Source organism: Schistocerca serialis, chromosome 8, assembly GCF_023864345.2.
Source record: "Schistocerca serialis cubense isolate TAMUIC-IGC-003099 chromosome 8, iqSchSeri2.2, whole genome shotgun sequence".
In the NCBI taxonomy this organism is placed as follows: Eukaryota; Metazoa; Arthropoda; class Insecta; order Orthoptera; family Acrididae; genus Schistocerca; species Schistocerca serialis.
In genome coordinates, this window is record NC_064645.1 from 480,326,292 (window position 1) to 480,346,514 (window position 20,223).

Genomic DNA, 20,223 nt, shown 5'->3' on the forward strand with positions numbered 1-20,223 from the left:
GATGAGAAGGAGGTCAGAGGGAGATGGATAAAAAGTGGGGTGGAGGAGATGGACAGGAAGCGTGACGGTGCATGGAGATGGACAGAGAGAAGGAGGAGTGAAGGTGATGGACAGGAATTGGAGGGGGGGGGGGGGAGAGGATAGAGAGAGGAGGAAGGACAGGTGGATAGAGGGGAATGAGAAGGTGAATACAGAGAGGGGGCGGGAGGAGATGGACAGAGAAAAGCAGATAGAAGAAATGGACAGAGAGAGAGGAGGAGAAGGAACGAGATGCACTAACAGAAGATTGGAATAAGTAGATTCCCAGATAATGTCGGGTTTCACAGTATTTTAATAAGAGTAAGAACATCATTGTTACGAGAGTGGGTGACTTTTGGAAAAGAAGGTGTGTCGTGTATAATACAGAAAATTGTAAACAAGTTTTACAACATATTTATTCGTGACAAGTTGCTGTTAACTGTGAAGAACTAGAGATGGCCTGTAGCGATACAGTTGACTTTAGCGCAGCAGGCTGGCGACGCGTTCAGCAGAAGCCGAGCTCGCACTGCTGGTGCACCGGGTTGTAGTAGGTGCCCCACGTGCAGGCGCCGTGCACCCACGTCCAGTGCTCGCTGCACTCGTAGTAGCGCGTGCAGTCGTCCGGGTCGGGGAGCCTGGCCAGCGGCGGCGAGCAGAAAGTTCCTGGGATGGGCGTGCTGGGGGTGGTGGTGGTGACTGTGCTCGTGCCGGTGCTTGTGGTCGCAGTAGTCTCCTGTCCTGGGCTAGATGTGGGGTCGACACAGCTGAAACGATACATTTATTTATTTAGCAGCTTTGACATCAGATCCAAGTACATATCTGCATTATCAGTTTTACAAAATAACACGTACACTAAGTACAGGGTGACAATCATTGAACTACACGGTGTAAAATAGTCATAACTCCAGAACGGTTTGCCTTAGGACGTTCAAGCGGCACGGTTTGGCCGTGTGGCATGATGAGAATTAGTACGTGCAGTATGGTTCAGGTTAGTGACGAAGCCCACTTCCATTTGGATGGGTTCGTCAATAAGAAAAACTGGCATTTCGCGATCGAGAAGTGTTGTGTTGGCAGAAGAGCCAACACCGTGTGACTAGTGGAGGCCCAAATGCACGCGTTTTATCTCACGCAGGCTGGCGTGAGGAGGGAAGAACTATACTGACGTGAGGTCTGGAACATGACAAGGAATTAGAATTCAGAAAGCGGACGTAATTAGTTTGATACTTAACTTTAATCCATTAATGATGAACGTCGCTCTTGACGGTACATGATCCACAATATTATCTGTTCCGAATTATAGTAACTGAATATGGCGCCTTGCTAGGTCGTAGCAAATGACGTAGCTGAAGGCTATGCTAAACTGTCACCTCTGCAAATGAGAGCATCTGTAGACAGTGAACCATCGCTAGCAAAGTCGGCTGTACAACTGGGACGAGTGCTAGGAAGTCTCTCTAGACCTGCCGTGTGGCGGCGCTCGGTATGCAATCACTGATAGAGGCGACACGCGGGTCCGACGTATACTAACAGACCGCGGCCGATTTAAAAGGCTACCACTTAGCAAGTGTGGTGTCTGGCGATGACATCACAAGAAGTCTCTTCAGCCTCAACAGGTGACTGTGCGGTGTGGAATGTCCGGTCACGGAATGATCTGTGCGATATTCCTTGATGGCAAAGTGACTACCGAACGGAGCGTCAAGATTTTGGAATATGATTTCATCCCCATTATCCAAAGTGACCCTGATTTCGACAATATGTGGTTCATGCAAAACGGAGCTCAAGCCCATCGAAGCAGGAGAGTGTTTGATGTCCTGGAGGAGCACTTTGGGGACCGCATCCTGCCTCTGGCGTACCCAGAGGCCACTGGCATGGGCTTCGATTGGCTGTCATATTCTCCGGATCCGAACACATGTGACTCCTTTTTGTGCGGCTACATTTAAGACAAGGTGTTATAAAGGCACATTTGCATGCCGTGCGTGAGTTTCCTCGGAAACGCGAAATCTTAATAATTAATCTGTGAGAAAAAAATAAAGCCTATGGCACACAACTGCAGCGCTGTGTCGCTGATAAAACAAAAGCACATTTTCGTTAGTCGTATGTTGGATTAAGAAAAAAAGAAGAGCCCTGGTTGAAGTGGTGCGAGAAGCACGTATTTTAGTTTATTGTCTGGCACACCGCCATATTTCATGTTATAGAAAATTACTGCGAGTTGCAACCATACTAGGCACTCGCTTCTGTAAAGAATTTATATTTATAAAAGTAAGTAGGATTATGAACTGTAGGCTTATTCATTGAATATATCTGATTTGACTAACTGTGTAATTTTTTGTTTAGTAGACAATCACCTCTGTACGACGTTTTGGCATGGCTGGCAAATTATTGTAATATTGAGATTTAGTTTATGAGTCCGCACCTACCGCAGCAGTCTTTGGAAACGATTTAATTACGAAGTCCGATTATTTCAGTTTTATTTCACGGTCAACTACGAGTAACATTGCCTTTACGAAAAAGCCATTGTCAAGCGTCTGATACCGAATAATCAAAACCTGACGACTCATAGGAGAGCCAATCATACAGATAAAAATAATTAATATTTCATTTTATTTTATTTTATTTTATTTATTTTATAGTGTACAGCAATAACCCCGAAACCACTGCTGAGCTGAAAACAGCCATTCAGAAGATCATCGGCAGCACTGATGTTCCGACACTTCAGCGGGTCATGCAGAATTTCGCTATTGGACTGAGACACATCATCGCCAATGATGGCAGGCATCACAAGCTGCGACATCGTCGCGAAAAAACACAGTGACCCGTATATGTAATAAGTTTTCTTTAATTTACGTCTATGGTGACATTAGCGACATCTGGTCAACTTACTACACAGACATCTTGTGGCTACTGTACGGGAGCTTGTATTAAACAGTAGTTTTACTGACAACATGACTGGTGCATGCGATGTGATTTATATGTATTTGACGATGCTGGTGCTGATTCCGCATTTAATATTTGACCATGCCACAATGGCTGCAGTGCATTAGGACTTTGGTTTTATGAGACAGGTATGCCTCTTCACATTTAAAGCGCACAAATGTAAATTTTGTCAGTACTACTTTTCAATATGCTCTATGCATTTTTCTTAAGCTGTATACAGTTTGCGAGTGTATTTATATTTTTCCCATTTTTGCTGCAGATCTGATGATGGTCATTAAAAGCCGAAACCGGTAATCTGTTAAACAGAAAAGATTGTGACCATAGATGACAGGCATATCGAACATGTCATAACCTAAATCTGAATATGTGCAGTGACGTTTACATGTTGAATACAGAGTGTGCATGCCATAGTTTGTAACTGATTTACGTTTTTCTTTCATATCATTCAATAATTGACACCCTGTAACTATTATGGGTATATCATTTTTAAATGCAAAACACCATACATAATTACACTTTTGTATCTACTGTACATTCTACCAATACACATTTTAATTCTATTATATTACACAAAAGTACACCTCTTGAATTTACAGCCCATCCCCCTATACATACACTGACGGAAAAAAATCGCAACATCAAGAAGGAATTATGCAACATAAAAGAAAGTTGGTAGGTATGTTCCTACATCTGAAAGATGATGTATATTCAGTTTTCGTGCAGGACGCATAACAGTGAGGCTAGTAGCACCAATACGACGATGCAAATCTGGTTTGCTCTAAATACACGCTGTAGTGGTCATGAGGGTTAGTTACCTTTGAGATTGGGCGTGGTGAGGTGAAGTTACTGATGAATGCCTTTTAAGGCGACGAAGAAGCTATTATCAGTGCTTCACTGAGTTTGAATGAGGACGTGTAATAGGGGTACGAGAAGCTAGATGTTCCTTCTGCGATGATGCAGAAAGACTTGCTAGGAATGTAGCCACTGCACACGGTTGCTGGCGTGTCCCCAAAGGCGAGTCGAGTATACTAACCACTGCGCCACCTCACTCGATAAATCTAGCAGCAGCTGGTACCACAGTGGCACAAAGAACTGATGCAAAGCGGTTACTTTAAGGACAGCTCTGAGCCAGATGCCCTGTAGCACGCTTTCCACTGGATCCAGGCCACCGACATTTGGGACTTCAGTGGTGTCAAGCGAGAGCTCATTGGAGGGTTGGGTAGAGGTCTGTTTTATTTTCTGATGAAAGCTGTTTCTGCCTCGATGCCAGTAGGAAGGCAGTCGAGGGCCTGCAAGCAACCTTTCTACATGCTAGACACATTAGACCTAGACATGAACTTGTCGTCTGGGCTGAGGTTTCGTATGACAGCAGGAACACAATCATGGTTATTCCACGTACACCGACTGCAAAGTTGTGCGTCAGTCTGGTGATTCGATGTGTTGTACTACCATTAATAAACAGCATTCCATGGGGTGTTTTCCAACAGGATAACGCTCGCCCACATACCGCTGTTGCAACTCAACATGCTCTACAGAGTGTAGCATATTGCCTTGGCCTGCTCAATCAACATGTGTCAACAGATATGTCCAATCGAGCACTTATGGGACACCATCGGACAACAACTCCAGTGTAGTCCACACACAGCATTAACCGTCCCTGTACTGGCCGACGAAGTGCTACAGGCATGGAATTCCATCCCACAAACTGAGATCCGGCACCTTTTCAAATGTTCGAATGTGTGTGAAGTCTTATGGGACTTAACTGCTAAGGTCATCAGTCCCTAAGCTTACACACTACTTAACCTAAATTATCCTAAGGACAAACACACACACCCATGCCCGAGGGAGGACTCGAACCACCACCGGGACAGCCGCACAGTCCATGACTGCAGCGCCTTAAACCGCTCGGCTAATCCCGAGCGGCCCGACACCTGTACAACACAATGAATGCAAGTTTGCGTGCTTACATCCCACATTCTGGTGGCTACACTGTTTATTAATGTACCTGCGTTTCACATTTGCAGTGCCTTATATCAGACTTACATTAAACTGTGATCTTGCATTATTAATCAGTTAATTGTGTTACCCAGACAAATATATTCCCGAAATTTCGTAATCTACAATAATTATGTTTTGTTACGATGTTTTGCGTCAGTGTATTCCAATTCTATCACATGGTACGCCTGTTTCCATTTTTTATTTTATTTTATTTATTTATTTATTTTGTATGGACTCACCAACTGAATAGGAAGGACTTTTTTTACAGGTATTAGTTTTGTGGTTTGTTTAAATTTCTATTTCTTGCTGATATTTGAAATAATGAAGTGGTAAACACTTTTACAGTTTTACTGACATAAAAGCAGTGTTTCTTCCAAGTTTAGCTGTATTAAACTGGGGAACTGTCCGGCCCCGGTAGCTGAATGGTGCCGCGTGGGATTAGCCGAGCGGTCTATGCCGTCACGGTAGCTCAGCGTATTCGGTCAGAGGGTCAGCTGCCCTCTGTAATAAAAAAAACTGAGTTAATCGATCAACAACGAACTGAAACGGGTGTCTTTCGACGTCCGCCCAGAGCAGATACAACGAACGAAAACGAACAAAATGAGATTAAAAAAAAAAAAAAAAGCGGTCTAAGGCGCTGCAGTCACGGACTTTGCGGCTGGTCCCGGCGGAGGTTCGAGTCCTCCCTCGGGCATGGGTGTGTGTGTTTGTCCTTAGGATAATTTAGGTTAAGTAGTGTATAAGGTTAGGGACTAATGACCTTAGCAGTTAAGTCCCATAAGATTTCACACACATTTTTAAAGCCGGCACGGTAGCTCAGTGTGTTCGGTCAGAGAGCCAGTTGGCCTCTGCAATAAAAAAAAACTGCGTGAAAGGATCAACAAACGAACTTGAACGGATGTCATGTGACGTCAGCAACGACCAAACACAACGATCAACAACGAACAAAGTGGAAAAAAAGTGGTAAGAGATTGGTTTAAAAAAAAAATGTGGTCAGTGCGACAGAATGTCAATCCTAAGGGCCCGGGTTCGATTCCCGGTTGGGTCGGACATTTTCTCCGCTCAGGGACTGAGTGTTGTGTTGTTCTAATCACCATTTAATCCCCATCGGCGCGCAAGTCGCCGGAGTGGCGTCAAATCGAAAGACTTGCACCCTGCGCACGGTCTTCCCGACGGGTGGCCCTAGTCACACGACATTAAGCATTAAATTACTGAGGAACTCTGAAGTAGGATACATAAGAACATCTTCATTCTTATTGAAGTTGTTTTTTCGTTACCTTGCAAATATCGGTGTTTTATACTATTAGGTGTTGTAGAAAGTTAGATTTTCAAGTTGTTTGAATAGTGGCCTACAGCCGTCTGTCCTTTTCGCATTAGTCGTTATTGTGCTTGTTACATTTTGCAGTCTGCAGATTTTAAATGCATCATTCGACTGATCCCACATTTACGTTCGGGATGTCATATTAGTACTAAAGTATGAAAAACTCACCATTCACATAGCATCATGTGGTACTAGCGGTTTAATGTTTCAGGGAACAAATATGGCTGAAATTAGTTTTGTAGTTGTGGTAGCGGTGTGGTCTTTCCACAGTAAACAGGTATGTATGGTAAGCTCTAAGAATTCTGTGTTCTGGATTACATTTATATCCAGCTCTTGTATTTTTGAGGATTCCTCCATTTTTCCTCTGATGTTGTTCACGAGCAGTACTGTTTTACCTTCCTCGTTACTGAGAATTAGCCTATCGGTTTCAAGTCACCTAGTGATAGATTCAAGTATCATTTTGCTTTTTGTTATGGTATTCTGTGAATTTCTGTCAGAGTTTATGCTGGCAGGATCATCCGCAAAATTAGTCACTTCACTTTCAGTGTGACAACAGAGATAATAATGTGCTACCCCGCGGCACATTGAGTTACACTAAGGACACTGATGACCTGTTCGTGGACAGTATCTGTAACTACACAGTAAAAGGTTGTGGCTCTATAATATGTCACATACTTAGCCACTTATGTAATTCAGCGCGTTTTTCCACAAAAATTAAAATATGTCTATCTTGTGAATGCGGCAGTGACATAGATTTTAACAACTTTTTGCTCAGCTGTGACAGAAAAATCAATAAACCACGAAATGAATGCAGCGTCTGATGTCCTCTGGTAAAGCATTCCCAACGAACACTCAAACTCTTTTAGCAAAAGAAGACATAAAAGGGTAGAAACACCTACATGGTTTTATTTCTTTTAATATTTTATTTTTTTACATTATAAAATAGTAAATGAATAAGTACTATGTGTGTCACAAACCTCCTTTCATAATGAATGTATTTTAATTTTCTTACATCAGTGATTTAGTTACATGTTAAATGGATTTAACTGATAATTGTTGTTTTTAATGATTTCGGGTTGTTACACACTTGAATTTAAAAAAATCGTTCTATTGTTGGCTCTATAGATGGTGTCCAAAGACCATTGATGAACTTAAAAAAAAAAAAAAGAGGAACGGTGACTCCAAGGATGTCAATAACTACCACCCAGTGCCACAACATAATTTGCTAAAAAATTTTTGTCACCCACTTATGTAGTAATGGGGTACTTATCTAATTACAGTTTCAAAAGAGCCACTGTAACTGAGTCAGCTGTTTATACGTTTTCCGCGTTGGTAATAAAATATTTAAATGATAAATTTCATCGTTTATGATCTTCTGTGACTTATCGAATGAATTTCACTACGTCAGTCATAATATTGTATTAGAGAAATTTAGTTTTTGTGAAAAATGTAGCTGAGTTTTTTTCTTATTTAAGAAACAGAATGCAGGAAGTCACTCCACACTGAGTAACACAAAGGTGGACGCCACGTTATCTGCGTGCGAAAGAAATTACAGTGGGAGCCATACAAGGCTGGATGTTCTGGAAAACTACTGCAGATCGACGTCTGGGACATGTTTTATCAGATTCAGCTGATCAATAACAACGAAATAAATGGAAATCGTGCTTTACGTTAACCTCGTACAGTTTTGCGATGGCTTCATGTTAGCGAAGTTGCTAAATTTCAGGAAAAATGTTTTATTAGCCGTAACTCCCTAACTAAACATTTGCGGACCTATGTTTATATGAACTTTTTTCTGTAGTTTTATTTGTAGAATAACATTAAAATATTTGCACATTTTCGTGAATCACCCTGTATATCCGATACGCTTGTTTCTTTTCCTTAACTGCTTTTGCGATATCTTCATTCCATACTGTATGCTGTGTCGTCCGAACAAGACACAGTCGGAGCAAAAGCACCACAGCCGCAAAGATGCGAGCTGCTGCCATTGCCACAGAGACTCGCCATTTGCGCGAGTCCCACCAGCGCCACGGGCGGCGCTGAGGATGAGCATATCGACTTCGCCTCGGCAACTTCCCGGCCGAGTACAATCCGGCAATGACTGGAAGATAACGGAAAGAAGCCTACTCGGAAGATAGAATAGTAGCTCTTACCTACTTGGTTACAGATCATCGTCCAGGGCTGACTTACAGAACGGACGTCGTTTATCGAACTCAGAAGTGAACAGACAGTTGTTTATTGCATTTGCTATGTGATGTGAAGTTGACCTACGCTTATTTGCACTTAGCCATTGAGTGCATTTTTTGTGTTATATTACATGCAGTGTTGTAGACGTCGTTATTCGACAAGTCACAAAGATAAGTCAATCTTTGAACACATTTGTGTGACTGTTACTAATTTGGTGGAGTGTTGCAGAACCTTCGTTCTCCTGACCTGTTGCCTAACCCTGGGGGCATAACTGTGTAATTGTGGCAGGGAGAAATTGTCTTAGCAGTGTACTGCACCAGAAGCCGTTTCACGAAGTCACAAACTTGGCCTACCATAACAACAGCAGTAGCGACAAGGCCTTTACTAAATTGGTGACGAATGTTTACAAAACTCTAAGTCCCTTCATACTTCTTTTCTTATTCCTTTTTTGCTAGTGACTCATTTGCAACCTGTTCTATACATTGCTTTATATTTCCCCGTCAGGTTTCTAAACTACCGCTTGTATCTGTCTTTTTTAGCCAAAGATTCGACCTGTTTTGTATAGATGTTTTTTGCTCTCCTCCTGTAATAGGAAAACTGTAAGCCTTCTTCCCTTCTTGTCTCAACTCTTTTTGTCTTCTCCCATCTAGCGAGCATAGTTAGTTTTGCTATTATTAGATGGTGATCCGAGTTCATGTCACTACCTCCGAAAACACGAAGATCCTGCGTATTTTCCTGTTTGCCATCACATAATCTATTACTGATCTCTGTTCCCTCGCGCTCCAAGTGTATTTATGTATGTCTCTCTCCCCCTAAAAAAATAATTAGTTCTTTTCGGTCCATTGCTTGTGGCTAAATGTATAAGGAATATCCATCACCATTCCAAATCGTTTCTCCTTTTCTTGTTTGTGTCGCCTTTTATTTAACCCATCTGGATGATTACTTTGAAAAGTATGAGTAAATTTAAAGTCCCCAGTACGGGATGATACCCTGTAGCCAGGCTAGACATGTGGTGGATCTGCCATCTTTTGGTCTCATGCCTTGCCAGTAATTTTTGATCGAAGTTTACTTCCTCTCGTCTTTGGTAAGCCAATCACCTAAGCCTGCAGATGTTTAATTTTTCTTCGCGGTTATTTCCTCTAGAAAGGTTGATGTCACCACGTCTAAGAGCCCTTCGTGTGCCTTGGCTGAGCCCTCCCGGAGGCCATCAAATCTCAAGCCTTCACTCATGTGGCAACATACAAATTAATACAAATTAAAAAATGTGGAAACTTCGTCCATTAATAGAAACGCTAAGAAAAGTTTTCTGTCCAGTTTCAGCCTCAGAAAGACATGCGTTATGATGAGAACATGACAAAGTATTTTGGCTGGAACGATGTTCTGAAAGGTAAACCCGTCAGATTTAGGTACAAAGTATGGTACGTAAACATAAACATGGGATATCTAGTGGGTTTTCAAATATACCAAGGATCTGATCCAGACAGGAACAAAGTGTACAAGAAAGCATTTGGAAAATATTCTGCACCTGTGGCTCAGATGATCCATTCACTTTCTGAAAGAAGTAAAAATCTGTCCTACAGGTTTTATTTTGGCAACCTGTGTACACCACATTGTTGATTCATTTAAACGAACTAGGTTATAGTTAACTGCAATCTTCTTGAGACTCTCTTGCCTAAAGGATGACCACTTATACCGTCTAAGATAATGCCCAAATGGAATAGAAGAGAAGATTTTGATTACGAGAACGACAAGGAAACTCCAGACAAGAGAAGAAAAGTATCGTTGTACTTCAACCATATGTTACTGGAGAATACAACAAAAATATGTGGGGGACTGACCGAATGGACGAAAAGAGGAAAACATAGCGTTATAAATGTTGAATATTAGAGGAAAGAAATGGTGGTGGCCAGTTTTTACGTGGCTACTGAATGTACCCATACATAATGAATGATGGATATGAATACGTCGCAGCTGCAGTTCAGGCGTTACACTGTGAAACGATATCTGACTTCTAACGCGAACAATCCGTAGAGATCGTGGTCATCCTGCATGACATCAAATGTTGTTGTTGTGGTCTTCAGTCCAGAGACTGGTTTGATGCAGCTCACTATGCTACTCTATCCTGTGCAAGCTTCTTCATCTCCAAGTAACTACTGCAACCTACATTCTTCTGAATCTGTTTAGTGTATTCATCTCTTGGTCTCCCTCTACAATTTTTACCCTCCACGCTACCCTCCACTACTAAACTGGTTACCCCTTGATGCCTCAAAACATATCCTACCAACCGATCCCTTCTTCTAGTGAAGTTTTGCCACAAATTCCTCTTCTCCCCAATTCGATTTAGTACCTCCTCATTAGCTACATGATCTACCCATCCAAACTTCAGCATTCTTCTGTAGCACCACATTTCGAAAGCTTCTAGTCTCTTCTTGTCCAAACTATTTATCCCCCATGTTTCACTTCCATACATGGCTACACTCCATACAAATACATTCAGAAACAACTTCTTGACACTTAAATCTATACTCGATGTTAACAAATTTCTCTTCTTCAGAAACGCTTTCCTTGCCATTGCAAGTCTACATTTTATATTCTCTCTGCTTCGACCATCATCAGTTATTTTGCTCCCAAAATAGCAAAACTCATCTACTACTTTAAGTGTCTCATTTCCTAATATAATTCCCTCAGCATCACCTGACTTAATTCGACTACATTCCATTATCCTCGTTTTGGTTTGTTGATGTTCATCTTATATCCTCCTTTGAAGACACTGTCCATTCCGTTCAACTGCTATTCCAGGTCATTTGCTGTCTCTGACAGAATTACAATGTCATCGGCGAACCTCAAATTTTTATTTCTTCTCCACGGATTTTAATTCCTACTGCGAATTTTTCTTTTGTTTCGTTTACTGCTTGCTCAATATACAGATCGAATAACATCGGGGAGAGGCTACAACCCCGTCTCACTCCCTTCCCAACCACTGCTTCCCTTTCATGTCCCTCGACTCTTATAACTGCCATCTGGTTTCTGTACAAATTGTAAATAGCCTTTCGCTCACTGTATTTCACCCCTGCCATCTTCAGAATTTGAAAGAGAGTATTCCAGTCAACATTGTCAAAAGCTTTCTCTAAGCCTACAAATGCTAGAAACGTAGGTTTGCGTTTCCTTAATCTATCTTCTAAGATAAGTCGTAGGGTCAGTATTGCCTCACGTGTTCCAACATTTCTACGGAATCCAAACTGATCTTCCCCGAGGTCGGCTTCTACCAGTTTTTCCATTCGTCTGTAAATAATTCGTGTTAGTATTTTGCAGCCGTGACTTATTAAACTGATAGTTCGGTAATTTTCAAACCTGTCAACACCTGCTTTCTTTGGGATTGGAATTATTATATTTTTCTTGAAGTCTGAGGGTATTTCGCCCGTCTCATACATCTTGTTCACCAGATGGTAGAGTTTTGTCAGGTCTGGCTGTTCCAAGCCTATCAGTAGTTCTAATAGAATGTTGTCTACTCCTGGGGCCTTGTTTTGGCTTAGGTCTTTCAGTGCACTGTCAAATTCTTCTTTCCGTACCATATTTCCCATTTTATCTTCATCTACGTCCTCTTCCATTTCCGTAACATTGCCCTCAAGTACATCGCCCTTGTATAGACGTCCTATATACGCCTTCCACCTTTCTGCTTTCCCTTCTTTGCTTAGAACTGGTTTTCCATCTGAGCTCTTGATGTTCATAAAAGTGATACTCTTTTCTCCAAAGGTCTCTTTAATTTTTCTGTAGGCAATATCTATCTTATCGCTAGTGATATATGCCTCTACATCCGTATATTTGACCTCTAACCACCCCTGCTTGATCCTCTGCTACCTTCATTATTTCATCTTTCAACGCTACCCATTCTTCTTCTACTGTATTTCTTTCCCCCATTCTTGTCAATCCTTCCCTAATGCTCTCTCTGTAACTCGCTACAACCTCGGTTACTTTCAGTTTATCCAGGTCCCATCTCCTTAAATTCCCGTCTGTTTGCAGTTTCTTCACTTTTAATCTACAGTTCATAACCAATAGATTGTGGTCATAGTCCACATCTGCCCTTGGAAATATCTTACAATTTAAAACCTGGTTCCTAAATCTCTGTCTTACCATTATACAATCAATCTGAAACCTTCCAGTGTCTCCAGACATCTTACACGTATACAAACTTCTTTCATGATTCTTAAACCAAGTGTTATAAGTTGTACTCTGTGCAAAATTCTATGAGGCGGCCTCCTCTTTCATTCCTTACCCCCATTCCATATTCACGTACTTATTTTCCTTCTCTTCTGTTTCCTACTATCGAATTCCAGTTCCCCATGACTATTAAATTTTCGTCTCCCTTCACTATCTGAATAATCTCTTTTATCTCATCATACATTTCTTCAATTTCTTCGTCATCTGCGGAGATAGTGGGCATTAAACTTGTACTACTGTGGTAGGTGTGGGCTTCGTGTCTATCTTGGCTACAATAATGCGTTCACTATGCTGTTCGTCGTAGCTTACCCGCGCTCCTATGGCTTTAGTCATTATTAAACCTACTCCTACATTACCTCTATTTGATTTTGTATGTATAACCCTGTGTTTACCTGACCAGATGTCTTGTTCCTCCTGCCACCACCGAGCGAGTTGGCGCACGGGTTAGCACACTGGACTCGCATTCGGGAGGACGAAAATCGCTTCAGGCAAAGGCCAGGATGGTTTCTTTGAAAGGTTACGGCCGACTTCCTTCCCCATCCTTCCCTAATTCGATGAGACTGGTGACCTCGCAGTTTGGTCTCCTCCCGAAATCAACCCAACCCCCAACCCAACCTTTCTGCCACTGAACTTCACTAATTCCCACTATATCTAGCTTTAACCTGTCCATTTCTCTTTTTAAATTTTCCAACCTACTTACCTAATTAAGGGATTTGACATTCCATGCTCCGATCCGTAGAATGTTTGTTTTCTTTCCCTTGGTAACAACGTCCTACGTCCTACTGAGTAGTGTGTGTGTGTGTGTGTGTGTGTGTGTGTGTGTGTCGGAGATCCGATTGAGGGACTATTTTACCTCCGGAATATTTTACCCAAGTGGACGCCATCATCAATTTAACCATACACTAAAGCTGCATGCCCTCGGGAAAAATTACAGCTGTAGTTTCCCCTTGTTTTCAGCCGTTTGCAGTACCAGCACGGCATAGCCGTTTTGGATATCCGCTTTGGTTGCTGTATCGCTGAGGCGCGCAAGTCTCCCCACCAACAGCAGGGTTCACGGTTCAGGAGGGGGGGGGGGGGGGGTGATAATGAGAAAAATCATCTGGTTGCTTTGGTGCGACAGAAAAATGGAAGACGATGTGCCGCAGAAAAGTGCAGAAGAACTCTAAAAACAATACGAAATATGGTATTGGTTTGTGTACACCATATTACAGAAAGCGAATACTGTTGCCAAAAGTAATCTAAATTACAAAGTCTTCTCAGGTTATCAGCCGAGTGGTGGCGTCGACTTGTCGTAACGTTTCGATGAGTTTCGTTGCCAATCGTCTTCTGGCGAAGTGTACCAGAAGATGATGGGTACGAAACTCATTGAAACGTTGCGACAAGACGACCCCACCACTCGGCTGATAACCCAAGAAGAATTCATCGTTGGAATACGCCGAAAACGGCTGCAATCGCATATATAATCTAAATGACATAAACCGCATTATTTCAGGCGCTGTAATGTACTTCACTTAAACTTTATATAGTACCTAGCATGACATGTGTTACTCCTTTTGCTCTAGTAATTAATCTTTTTTTTTGTTTTCTTGTTCTATTATGTTTTTTTGATGACAATAAAATTGTATATGTCTGATTCCTTTGTAAAATTCAGAAGTGAAAATTAATTCTGGCAGAGATAGGTTATTAGCCACCAATGTAGATTCATGCTGACTTTTTTTAGCTGTGTCTTGTAATGAATTCGTGAAAGAAGGTAAGAAAGATCAATAAAAATTATTGCATTCCATCCTGCTTTGGTGATAAAACATCCTTATTATGGCTAATATTGACTTCAAAATATTATAGATTTCCATGTTATAAATTACTCCTGAAAATTTTAATCCACACAAATACAGAAGTATAATAAGAGTGTTAGTCACTACTTTGAAGTCAAACTTTTCCTCTGCCTGGCCATACCATGTAATATATGACAGAAAGGCACATGTGCTAAAACCCAGCCTGTGTTGACAACACTAACCACAACGCATGTTGAACAAAACCAGTTGTTATCTTCTAAGTCGACCATACCGGTTGCGAAATTAGCTTTATTTCCCAGAGTACTGTGTGTGTGGTTTTTTATTGGAAAGATGAGGATGTAGAGATGTATCACTATGCACAAGGGGGGAGTCTAATCGAAAACATAAGGCACCATGGCGTGAGGGGAGTGACCAGTGAAAAGATCTAGAATTGCCTGAAGTCAAGGCAGAGGTACAGGCACCTGCTTTGCAGCAGCGAACAGGATGTAGAGATGTATCACTATGCACAAGGGGGGAGTCTAATCGAAAACATAAGGCACCATGGCGTGAGGGGAGTGACCAGTGAAAAGATCTAGAATTGCCTGAAGTCAAGGCAGAGGTACAGGCACCTGCTTTGCAGCAGCGAAATTGTCCTGATCATATTGTACATACGAATATGTTATGCAGTCACCATCCTCTGCCCTACCATTTTTTACAAGCGAAAAAACTTGGCTCTTTGAACTGAGAACTTGATTGGTAACTAGAGACTGTTAACAGTTTCCTTAAAATTAAGTGCTGTGACCAGACAAAACTGTTTTCATCCAGTCATAACTGTGAGTTATTTGAGAAGGCTGGGAGATGCGTCATCAAACTAGAACATATGAAATATTATTTCACTTTACTACATTACCGAGTAAAAGATTTGCTTAACTTTGTCTCACTCCTTTGCTATAGGAGTAGTGGATAATTTACAGCTGTCGTGGACTAGCAATGAATCACTTGATGAATTAATTAACATACTGTTCTCTTGAGGTACAATGTTCAACGTTTACAACAGTACAGGTTCATCTGAAACACTACCAACTCTTTGGTCCTACATTATGGGGCTAACTGCTGTAGCTGAGGTCTTCCACTGCGGGTCAAGCTCTTGTGTGCTTGACACTATATTGACATCAGTGTGAGGGCGCTGCATTGCTGGGGAAGAGGTGTGGTCTTCAGCAGCGCCTCCTATTACGTCACTGCAGATAGCAGCGAGCCCTCGCTAATGATTGTGGAATCGATTCGTATTGCCGACTTTGGTGAAGCACCACAGTCCCTGGGCGACACCATATTAAGTCTAATGGCTGTCTGCCTACATGATGCAAGCTTGCTTCCTTCATTTCCAATTGCTCATGCAGCCTTAATGAATGAAACGTATCATAACATTAATCATTTATTACCAAAACTAAAGTAGTAAACGTTTATGTGCCGGATTTCCGGTGATCTCAAAATCGTTACCACATTCATTATCTCTGAAAATGGATACATTAAATTCTGTTGCATTTTGAGAATGAGGAAGTTAGTCTCGTAAGGATGAACCACCTGACAACAAGATATTTCCAACGTGAACAGAGAAAGGCGAATCCTAACAATATAGAACAGAAGCATCCGTGGAAACTGTATGAACAAACATAACCCTCGGAATACATAAATCTAACGTTACATCCACATGGTACAGGTTTCTTAACAATACCATTGCAGCAATACTTGATGACACTGATAAATGTGAATTAGTTGATGCCCTTCTTCACAGTTTCACTTACTGTGTTCATTTGCACAGCTGGAAAGGGATCAGGAAAAGACTTGCCCTGCTGACAACAAACTCCAAGTAACTATACGACAGACATCCTGCGTCAGCCTGCAGCCAAACTGCATACTACCATAAAAAATAACATTGCAATGTGGCTGCTGGGACATTGTGTCAAATACGTAAGTAGCCTCAGAGGGGATGATGTCTGTACCAACTTCATTACTTACATCAAAGTGTTCTACTGGCAAACCAAAAGGGTCAGTAACACAAAACACCAGGGGACTGAAGCAAGACAAGGAAGAGAACATTATGTCTCACAAGAAGACATTTAAGTTTATAAACAAATTATTTCTACTGCTCAATAACACTTTTATTGTAATATTTTTCATATTTAAATTAATTACGTTATGCATTTTATTTTCATTTATCGCATATATATTCCTTATTTGTTAACAAAGTTGTCGAAAAAAAGAGAAACGTCCTGCTTAAATCATACCACTAGAAACAGAAGGATTAGACTACGCAAAAATCACTGCAACTTGGGGCAATTATATAACTTGTTAAAGAAACCTATAATTGTCTACTCCCTGGTGCTGAACATGTGAAACTGGAGCTTGTGAAGAACTTTCAAGGCCTTGAAGGTGTGGGAAGGTATTCCTGCATCTATAATTAGTTATCACTTCTCAATAAAGACAAAACGAGAAAATGGGGGTGAGCAGTTCAATAACTTTTCGACAGTTGAGGGGAGTTAGCCTGTATTTATTTTAAAAGTTTGATGATAACTGGGTCCACATCCTTTGAGAAATTTTGAAACGAAATCATTCCACTTTTGGCTATTAAAACATTATTTATTGCGATTGCATTTTCGACACGTAGTCATTTTCAAGTACTGTGGGATGTAAACCGCTCAATAATATAAACCTATGCCATGTTGTGTAAGAGCAGCTACAAGTGGTATTGTGAATTTAACTGCTGCTCCACATACCATACACGTTAGAAAGCTGGAGATATAATGATAGATACACTTGCTTTTAAATTTCGTATAGCTTAAACTTAAGTGTTTATATCCTTATTTCTCCAACTTCATAACATGTATGGTGTGTGGAATAGCAGATAAATTCACGATACCACATGCAGCTTCTAATACACAACACGGCACAGGTTTATGTTATTGTGTTACAACATTCCACAACGCTTGAAAATGACCACATATCGAAACTGCAATCGCAATAAATAATGTTTTAATAGCCAAAAGTGGAATGATTTCATTTAAAAATGTATTTATTTTGTTAAAGTGTCCATCAGCTCCCTTGAAAGTCCATAGGCAGAAATTACAATGCTTAAGTGGGAAACATGTGCTACACTATAAAGGACTGGAAAATAAGCTGTCCTTACAGTTGCTCATCTCTATATCTTTGGTTTTTTTCCTAAAAACTGCTCTGGTCTAAGCGACAATCCACCAAAAACTTTCCAAGACAGAGGAAAGTAAAGTGAATCGGCATTGACTTATTATTGAGGGACTTTCATCAAAGAAGCTCCACAAGCGACACGTAAAGTGGTTACGCCTAGACTAATAATTCTTCCTAAAAAAACAATTAGGTGCATAAGGGTACATGCCTTAAAGGGTAATTCTGAAAAGAAAGAACAACTAAAACGCCACAGGAAAACTGACATTTTAACGACCATTTTTGTTTCAGCATCTTCAAAAACATGTTGATTCATTTTTTTCCATTATATTACAGAAAAAAGTTAGTTCTTTTAGTCTGCTTTTATTGACGCAAAGATCTTTTCCGTGTTGAATTACATTTCACATGTCAACCGCTACAGATTCCTTACTGGGCGACCTAGAATGCTACCATCAGCTAGCCTTCTTTCTGGTAAGGTCTTCAAAGAGATTTTTTTCTTTCTCTGTTCTTTACAACATCTGTTAACTTCGTATGTAACTTTCTTCGTTTTGTTCTGTGCAACGAAATTAAAAATTTTGTCTTTGCTCAGTTCAAGTTTCATTTCCATACTACACTGTGTTCCAGCTGTAATATTTTTGCAGGTTTTCCTGCAGTCCATGTCCATGTTGGTTACCAGTAGAATTTCTTTGTTGAATAAAGCGTTGTTTGGCTTCACTGACTTTCTTCTGACGTCACGTTTGCTTAGGACTTTCTGCTTCCTAAGTAAGGACAGTCTTTACTTTTTCTGCTGCAGTGTCTGTACAAGTTCTGGTAATCAACAAATCGATAGGCTCTTTCTGCTACCCTTTCCCATTCTCATTTTAGCTCTGTTTATCTTGTATCTAGATGTTGCGATAATTAGGCTGCTCAATGGACTGAAACGATGTAACAATATAGTAATAATAATAATAATAACAATAATAGTCCTTAGAGATGTTACCTATGGGACAACTCAGGAGATGAAAATGGTGCTAATATCTGAAAGCCGGATTTTCTGCTCAAATGTGATGCGAACTGAAATTTTCACACGGTTGCTGCCACGGAAAATTTGTTGCGAAGTTGATTCTTGACATGCGTTAATGTGTAACGATAAAACTAAAACTTTTCATCTTGCCTTTGCATTGACTATTGTTAGTCGTTCTGCTACTAACTTACCTATAAGTTTCAGGGTCATAAACCTTTCCGTTGTGGCACTTGTAGAGCAGGGGAGTGAGTACTCCGTTAGCATCTGCCGTGCAGACGTAGTACATGCTAGGATCGGTGTCCAGTGCTCCAGTCTGACCCGCACTTATGCAGGCAGGGACGGGGCCATCCGTGCAGACGGAGTCCGTCGTCCGGAAGCTGAAACAGAATGCGTACCAGCCTGTGGAGAACGCTGCCTAGAATCACTCGTGGCATGGCGGTATTTAGTCGTTCAGAAAGAGGCTGTACTGATCGTTCGTCAATATGCTCCAAGGAGATATAGACCGGGAGTTCTGTTCCCACATAGCATTACATGTGTGTCATATGTGTGATCACGTATATAGTCCCTAAACTACACAGCAACCTGTGGATTAATTTTTATTAGTTTCAGTAGACTTATTGTAGTCAAAGTTCACCCAACACTTTCAAATGGTAACAGTAGTTCACTATTCAAATGACGAGTTGATAATTTTAATGTACTGGATGTACAAGGGCTGATCAACTAAGACTGGGACTGACTTTTTTCTTGCAGTGGCCTTTTACGTTGCTGTGTATGACTTTGTACACAGTGGTGAGAAGAGGTGGGCTGCAGACTGGTGCAGCAGTTGTCATTGGAGGAAAGCTGGACAGGACAGAAATGATCAGCATACAGGTCAACACAGTAAACAGAAGATTTACTTAACTTTTATTTCTCCAAGTGTACAAAGATTCATTACAAATAATGCAGAAAGAGTAGAGTGCGGCTCATAATGTCGACAAGGATTAGATACTCTGTACTGAAGTACGACTGATGGAGTTGGAGGCGCATCTAGGCAGCTCCTACGTAGTGGGTTGGATGCCTGCCGCCGGCCGCCTTATATTGCGGCGGCAGAAGGTGCTCGCGATACCGAGCCATTGGAGGTGTGGCTACACAGGCGTGCTCCATTGACTGCACCAGATCCAGGGCGACCGCCATTGGCGTCTGACTAAAGTTTGCAAATCCATTGCCAACTGTAAGATGTCGATAGGGTGGTATCGATATCTGATACCGCGTATGTCTAATTTCCATAGGCAGCAGCACTCAAGTATCGGTAGGTTGGTTGAATGATATATTTTGTACATGCTCTTTGCACTTCACATACGAAACAATGGAGGAGCAGTATGGTGCAATAACTTTCTCTGTTCATTTAAGCCAAACAGCCACTGAAACTTCCAAAAAGCTGCAGCAGGCGTACAGTGAAGATGCATTCCCTCGTGCAAACAGTGTTTAGATGGTTCAAGGACTTCAACAAAGGCCAACTTGTCTGTGTTAAGCAAGGTGGGCCTGGTTTTTGGCTCCTGCTGTGGCTGAAGTCAATATCGACAGAGATCCTGTTGACTGTG

General features: G+C 41.3%; 1 protein-coding gene across 1 annotated transcript in view; it reads right to left on the reverse strand.

The window, feature by feature from the left end:
• Positions 1 to 523: 523 nt before the first annotated feature.
• LOC126417083 (peritrophin-1-like) overlaps positions 524 to 20,223 on the reverse strand; it is a gene marked incomplete at its 5' end in the record, with an annotated part of 31,210 nt that continues 11,510 nt past the window's right edge. Inside the window, 2 exons of the mRNA XM_050084977.1 lie at positions 524 to 782; positions 18,835 to 19,020. Of these exons, the coding sequence (XP_049940934.1) occupies positions 524 to 782; positions 18,835 to 19,020 (445 nt within the window). The remainder of the gene's footprint in view (positions 783 to 18,834; positions 19,021 to 20,223) is intronic.